Source organism: Colobus angolensis, unplaced genomic scaffold, assembly GCF_000951035.1.
Source record: "Colobus angolensis palliatus isolate OR3802 unplaced genomic scaffold, Cang.pa_1.0 Scaffold37, whole genome shotgun sequence".
In the NCBI taxonomy this organism is placed as follows: Eukaryota; Metazoa; Chordata; class Mammalia; order Primates; family Cercopithecidae; genus Colobus; species Colobus angolensis.
The window spans coordinates 5700595-5708352 of NW_012117043.1; the positions used below are offsets into that span (position 1 = coordinate 5700595).

A 7758-nucleotide genomic window follows, 5' to 3' on the forward strand; every position below is an offset into this window, starting at 1 on the left:
GAGGCGGGTGGATCACAAGGTCAGGAGATCGAGACCATCCTGGCTAACACGGTGAAACCCCATCTCTACTAAAAATACAAAAAAATGAGCCGGGCATGGTGGCGGGCACCTGTAGTCCCAGCTACTCGGGAGGCTGAGGCAGGAGAATGGCGTGAACCTGGGAGGTGGAGCTTGCAGCGAGCCGAGATCGCACCACTGCACCCCAGCCTGGGCGACAGAGCGAGACTCTATCTCAAAAAAAAAAAAAAAAAAGGTCCTTCTAGGGTTAGACTAGCTGTCCTCTTCCAGGTGATGTACAGGCTGGGGACTTTAGGAATGTGGGCTATTGCTCCTACTTGTCATGTACTTGGAAGCCTGGGAGGATGGAAAGGCAAGTTTTATCATTGTTCGCCTCACTGGCCTAGATGTGCTTGTCATGAACAGGAAGCCTGTGAAGGGAAGTGTGTGTGTGTGTGTGTGTGTGTGTGTGTGTGTCACGTACCTGGTTCGGGAGTCCAGGAAGGCCTTGTTGACTTGGACCTTGGCCTGACTCACAGCATCGGAGATGGCAGAGGTTCTGGTGGTCTGTGCTTGGGGTTGGAGTGGGGAGCAGGAAGTAGGTTGTCAGACACGACTCCTTTGCAATGTCTTCTGCTTTTGTCCCCCTCTTTCTCAGCCATTACCCCCACCCCACAAATCTGGGCAGGCAGGAGATCAAGATTACGAAAGTTTCATAAGAGTCCTTAAGGGGAAAAAGCACAGAATGGGAAGAATACTCTTGGATCTTCAATAAGATGTCAAAATTGCTCTTTGAGATCTCACTAGAATGCCCAGAGATGGGATGAAGAGGGAGTGTGGCCACTCAGGGTGCTTGGGCTGCTGGGCTGTGGGGGTTTTTCTGGTTCCTGGTGAGATGGTCTCATGGACTATCACAAGTTCATTAAAGAGGACCCACTGATCACCAGGACCCTGATGTAGAGAAGGGGATGGCATGATAGTAATGGGATTCCCTGTTCCCTCTTGTTTTGGTGTCTGGAGCATGGAGGACAGGATCTGTTTTCTCAACAAGGAGAGCATAGTGGGTTAAATAATGGCCCTCCCCAAATTCACATATGAATGGAACCTCAGAATGTGACCTTATTTGGAAGTAGGGTCTTTGTAGATATTACGAATTAAAATGAGGTCATACTGCCTTAGCATGGGCCCTAAATCCAATGAATGGTGGTTTTTTGAGAAGAGGAGAGGACACACAAAGAAAAAGGCCATGCAAAGACTGAGGCGGAGATTGGAGTGTTGCAGCTACAAGCCAGGGAACACCAAGGATACCAGGACCACCAGAAGCTGGAAGAAGAAAGGAAGCATTCTTCCCTAGAGCCTTCAGAGGGAGCACAGGCCTGCCAACACCTTGATTTTGGACTTCTATCTCCTGGACTGTGAAAGAATACATTTCCGTTGTTTTAGGCCACCCAGTTGGTGTGCTTTGTGACAGTAGCCCCAGAAAACCCATAAAGGGAGACACTCACCTCTTGTGGCAGATGCTGCAGCCTGAAGCAAGATGAGAGAAGCCAGGAGGGCTGGGAGATGGAGAAGGATCCTCATCGCTGAAACGAGATGCAGGATCACTCTGTGAGCCTCTCTAGAGCCCAAGTGGGAGGGTTTGAATCACAGAAAGCAGAGAAAGCCCAAGGAACATCAGACATCCTAACACTGGAACAGGGAAGGAGAAGCCACATTGACGAATGAAACATCTACTTTATGCACAGGCCTGTGTTAGGTGCTGGAAGCGATGGAAAGAGGAGAAGCCGTGGTGGAAGGGAAAGAACTCAGGCTTCAGGATCGAAGGCCCTGATTTATCATTCTGCATTTGTTCCAAATAGCTCTGTGACCTTAGGCAGGTTACTTAACATATCTGGGGTCCTGGCTTGCTGTGGGAGGAGGTGAGACCAAGTGATCCAGAATGTCCAGTTCTGTCCTGACAGCCTGTGGTCCTGAGATGCTGTGCCTGTCTTGTCACATGTGTGAGAAACGCTGTTACCAAGCCTGGAGCCTGCCTTCGAGTTCTCCTCCCTCCTTCCCTCCAGAATGCATTGCTCCCTGCAAGCCAGTTTCCTCTGGCCCAGCCCCAGGGGAGAGTGCCTGAGAGGTAGACACTCAGCGCCTCCCTTCGGAAACCTGGCAGGGCAGGGGCTTCCCCATCCCTCAAAGTGCCAACTTGATGGCAATACTGAAAGAAAGTTATGACAAAGCTCAGAGCTCCCCTGAGCCCACAGCTGTGCCCCAGCCTGCCTGGAAAGATTCCAGCTCATGGATTAACCCCTTCGCCATGAGCTTCAACTCTGAACGAAAGTCTTTAGACTAAATTTTGTGCTGCTTTGTTTTCTGATGAGGGTCTTCACTGGGCCTAGTGGAGCAGACCCCATATATCTTCTGAGGAGATTCTGGCTCCAGCCCGGGGAGGCAGCCACAGCGTGCAGATGGAATGATTGTGTGTTTAGAACATGGTCCTGAGAGGCTCCTCAGTTTTCACAAGAGTGCATGGGCTCTCCCTGCAGCACGGCGTTCACTGGTGGAATCCAGAAGCACACCAGGGAGAGCAGCCTCAGGTTGCCCCCCAGCCACGTCTCCCCAAGGCTCAGCTCCCAGAGAGAAATTCTGGAGCTCTGCCTGACAGATTTCCCCACCTGTCTTGCAGACCCTCTCCAAATCTTCTCCACTTGGAATAGGCCAGACCAGGAGAACTCTGTATCTGGATCAGGTCATTTCAGCCTCTTTCACCCCTGTCCACCTCCAATTTTTCCCTCTAATAATTTGTATCTTGTTGGATGTACTTTCTGTAAGCTAACTCTAGAGAAAAGGCAAGGCATGAATAAATACCTCTGGCCAAGATTCTTTCTGTTACTTCCCCCTTTCCCAAGATGAGTTCTCAAACAGCTTGACCTCTCAGTGGGCTCTTGTCCTTAGAGTTGTATGGTCCCAAGGAGGAAGAGATTCTGTGACCTCCTATCCCTCTGTCACCATATTTTGCAACTTCAGGGAACCCATTGCAGGGTTCATTGAGTTAGCAGAAATCTGCCCTTCAAACAAACAGAGATGATGGTTTTGGAGGAAAAGGTATCATTGACTTTAAAAAACAAATTGTGGTAAAAAAAAAAAAAAAAAAAACATGGCCAAGTGTGGTGGCTCATGCCTGTAATCCCAGCACTTTGGGAGGCCAAGGTAGCAGATCACTTGAGGTCGGGGTTGGAGACCAGCCTGGCCAACATGGTAAAACCCTGTCTCTACTAAAAATACAAAAATTAGCCAGGGGTGGTGGCATACACTGGCAATTCCAGCTACTGGGGAGACTGAGGCAGGAGAATTGCTTGAACCTGGGAGGTGGAGGTTGTAGTGAGCCAAGATTGAACCACTGCATCCCAGCTGGGTGTCAGAATGAGACTCCATCTCCAAAAAAAAAAAAAAAGAAAAGAAAAAACCAAAAACCCAAAAAAACCACATAGCATAAAATCTAGCATCATAGTCACTTAAACTATGTAATACTATAATGTCAGGTATATTCACATGTTGTACAATGGATCTCTAGAACATTTTCATCCTGTAAGAACTGAAACCCTATACCCATTGAACACCAACTCCCTATTTACTCTTCCCCCCAGCTCCTGGCAGCCAGCACATCATTGATTTTTTTAAGAGGGCTGTGGGCACAAGCATTCATTATGTTGTTCTTTGAATGACTAATGCATTTCATAATAAATGACAAACACAAGGTAAAAAATTAGTCCATTTTTTAAAAAGGCATCATCTGAGACAGCCTGAGGAAGACAAGATCATAGAAGAAGACATGAAAGTTGAGAAAATTAAACAGGAAATAATACTTAAGTACTCATTTCTCCTCTCCTCTTCTTTGGGACCCCCTTCATGCTCTTCTCACTGGAAAGTGGAGAAGGGGGGACTTCAAGGCCAGAGATAAATTATTTTCCCATGTCTTTGGCAATGTTCTTGGTGGGTGTGAAGGAAGGGTGTGAACAAAAATCAGAGCCAGGTAAATACAAGGTCATGTCACTGAAAAGGGGGTATGCAAAAAGATTCTAGAGGGACACTGTCTGCAGCCAGAACCACGCAGGGCAAGAGGGCATGGGGCTTTAGAGTGTAAAAGGCTAACAAGAGACTTCTGTGATGTGTGGATATTTATCTGCATTCTTATCAACATGGTGAGTGTAGAAACCATTTCCCAAGCCCTTTGGTTTGCAGCAAAGCCTGGAGCCTTCCCTGGGACATGAAGCACTATCTGGAGACAGAGCCACAGCCTTTGCCCCTCAAATGCCAGGCTGGTCCACAATCCCATGCCTCCACTCATGCTCTTCCTTATACAATACCCTCTCTGCCTAATAAACTCCTATTCATCCTTCAAAACCCAGACCAAATGCCACCTTCTCTGTGAAGTTTACCAGTTTTCTCCAGGAAAAGTCAGATCGTTCCTTTTTCTGTCCTCCCACAATATTTCATCCATATCTCATATTACTGTCTTCACATCTGTTTCCCCTATCAGACCATGAACTCCCGAAGGGCTCCATCTTATGTATTTGTTTTCCAGGACCTAAGTATGTCAATATATAATAGGTGTTGGGTGCATGCTGAATGAATGAAACTCCTAGAGCAGAGAAGTTCGGCATCTGGAGGTTGCAGAGGGAGAGGGCAGAGATGGTCTCTCGGCAAGCCTCTCACACTGTAATGTGCCTACTAATCACCTAGAGATTGGGGTAAATGCAGATTCTGACTCAGAAAGTCATAGAAGGGGCCTGAAAGTCTGCACTTCCCATAAGCTCCAGGTGATGATGATGTTGCTGGTCTGCAGACCACAGTCTGAGTACCAAGGCCTTCCAGACTTTGGTTCTCAATGTTGCTGAGCAGTCACCAAAGAGATGGGGGAAGGCCTGAGAAGGGATGAAGTCAGTGAGATTCTCTTCCATGACTGGAAAGAGCCCTGTGGAGGGTGGTGGAGTGAGCCAATAGGAAAGCCATAATTCTTGCCTCATCACCCACAGGAACACTCTCTTGATCTTTTGAGTGACTCCAAGATCAGGATGAGAATGAAGAGATAGCTCTTATCAAGCCCTCTAGAGCAGAAATAATCTACTTCAACCAAAAGATTTGAGGCACACAATTGCATCAAAAACAAATATAATTTAACCATCCCATTCTCCCAAAATGAAGCCTGCCTAGTACTGCTGCAAACAGGTCACACACCTGCTTGAGAGCCAGGTGTCCACAGGACACTTCAGACAGCTAGGACTGGGCAAACTAGATGGTCAGATCTGCTGCAGATGGCAGGCATGAGATGCTGGAAATGAGATGAAGACCTGACAGCTCCGGCTTAGGGAACACCTTAAAACACTGCAAAATTTCCCCTATAGTGGAGAGGCCAGATTTCATCACACTGTCTCAAGAATAGCACAGGGAGCACCATTGTGTCAATGGTTTTCCCTAAATTCCCATATGATTCTGGACACATTAAATTGCTTCGATCTCAGTTCCTAAGCAGGGTGGATAAGAGAGGTCTATGGTACCTTCCAGCCCTAAGAGTCTATGATTCTGTGACATAGTTTTCAGACACAGAGAAGCCTTTTTCCCCACAGTGGTGGGGGAGGCTTAATTACATTCTCTCATATACCAAACAAGGGGAGTGTGCCATGGGGTGGCTAAAGCTGGCACCAGAAAATGCCTGATAGAGACAGGTCCAAATCCAGTACTAAGCTTTCTGAGAAGACGTTAGGAAATTTCATCATCAACTTTGCAGAAACCAGGAAAGATGAAAGTTGACGAGTCTTACCTGCCCAGTGCCTTGTCTTTTCACAGCAGCCAGGGAGTTGCTCTGCTTGGAGGAGGTGGTCTTTTATACCTTCCAGCAAGAATGTATTTCTGGGAAAGGCCCAGACGGAAAGATTTTGGTGTGGCTTGGAGGAGACGCTGAGGCTTAGCAGGAAACACCATGTGACTCTGGGCACATGCACCAGGAAACTGCAGAATGGCAGGGATTGGTTGATGCAATACCACTGACTGTGGGTGCAGCAGCTCCTCTTTCCATCTTCCAACTTAAATGCATGATCCTGATCTAGTCCTGGAAGGCAAAGCTGCACGCCCTGAGCACATTTGTCCCTCTTAAACTCCTAATGGGATCCGAATAGCTCTTAGAATTATGAACAATTATTAGGTAGATGCAAAAGTAATTGCAAAAACCGCAATTACTTTTGCACCAACCTAAATGGTTCTCCTCCCCATTCATATATTCGCTGCCCTTTGATCCCTCCCTTACTTTCCACCCAGTTTACTGTGGAATCCAGTGGATTCATCTTTTGGATTTAAAATGATTAATAAACATTAATTTTTTTTGGTCAAAATTTCAAAACACTTTTGGCCACCAAAGGGTGAGAAGAGCCCTAAGCTTGTCATTAGGATAGTGGGTTGCAGTCCCTGCCTCTGCCATTGTATGGCTCTAGGCAAGTCACTTCACCTTCTGGTGTCTCAAATTTTCTAGTAGTGAAATCAATGGTTGGTTTTGGTGATTATTATGATTCTATGACTTCATGCCTTCTATTGGGTGGCCCATTAAAAAACTCCAGTATCTGGGAGGCCGAGGTGGGTGGATCACTTGAGTTCGAGACCAGCCTGGTCAACATGGTGAAACCCCGTCTCTATTAAAAACACAAAAATTAGCTAGGCATGGTGGTGCATGCCTGTAATATTTTAGCAATAGCTACCTGGGAGGCTGAGGTGGGAGAATCACTTGAACCTGGGAGGCAGGGGTTGCAGTGAGCCAAGATCATGCCATTGCACTCCAGCCTGGGTGACAGGACGAGACTCTGTCTCAAAAAACGAAACAAAACAAAACAAAACCACCGCTATCCTATAAATTATTGACCTGAAGCTCAAGTATAATGCTACATACCTTTCCTACCTCAATGACTTTAGAAATTCAAGCTCATTAGATTCATACAAGAAGGAAACACGAAGATTCTGAGAAAACAAAATTTCATGAGAGTGTATTTTACAGACAGACAATTTAAAACATAATAAGCCTCTTTATGAAATCATACTCTGAGTTGAAAATACTCTGGGAGCAACTGTCAAAAATGTATCAACCCCAAACCAGACTTCTTGGTTCACCTTCAAAAAAGTGATATTTCCTTTCTCTAGATGATGGAATATGTCTAAAAATTGCTTCTCTTGTGATGAATCCAGGCAAATGAGCTGGGCATCTCAGAAGAAGGCAGGTGTCCAGGAGAGGTGAGTGAGACATCAGGCTCTTCCTGTTTTCTTTGAAACACACTTCATCTCCTTAGCCAAGCATTGTTTCTTTGTCTGACCATTCCCTGAACTTTGGCACATGCTTCTCAAGGTTCTTGCCTCTGAGTTTTATGCTTAATGTGTTCAGGAAGTTGTGTCATTAGGCAGACCTTGACCTAGTTGGTTCTGAATAATGTGAAGATGGAACTTCCTTTCAGAAGACCCTATGGGATAACATTGCTTCCTATGTACAAAATACAGTGAGTTATGGAGTCAGGGTAACAGCAAAATACAGGTCTGATCATTCCTGGGTTTTATCATGTTATGACATGATATGATATGTCCTAAATTTGGTCTTTCTGTAATGGGTCAAATAGGATGTGGCAGTGTCAACTCCAGCCCAGTAAGGTCCTTCCTTGATATTGGCATGAAGCACACCTGGAGGCAGTCAATCTGACAGTGACATGCCTATTATCCTATAGCTAATTTTTATTTTAG

At 46.1% G+C, this 7758-nt stretch overlaps 1 protein-coding gene across 3 annotated transcripts in view; it reads right to left on the bottom strand.

Annotated features, from left to right (window-relative positions):
• LPO (lactoperoxidase) overlaps positions 1-6118 on the bottom strand; it is a 30769-nt gene extending 24651 nt beyond the window's left edge. Inside the window, exons 1-3 of one of the 3 annotated variants that reach the window (XM_011953702.1) lie at positions 5807-6113; positions 1503-1580; positions 482-569 (exon numbers count right to left, since the gene is read on the bottom strand). In XM_011953702.1, the coding sequence (XP_011809092.1) occupies positions 482-569; positions 1503-1578 (164 nt within the window). In that variant the 5' untranslated portion in view covers positions 1579-1580; positions 5807-6113. Of the gene's footprint in view, positions 1-481; positions 570-1502; positions 1581-5806 lie in introns of all 3 variants that reach the window. The other 2 variants (XM_011953703.1, XM_011953704.1) reach the window with 2 other exon arrangements.
• Positions 6119-7758: the final 1640 nt, after the last annotated feature.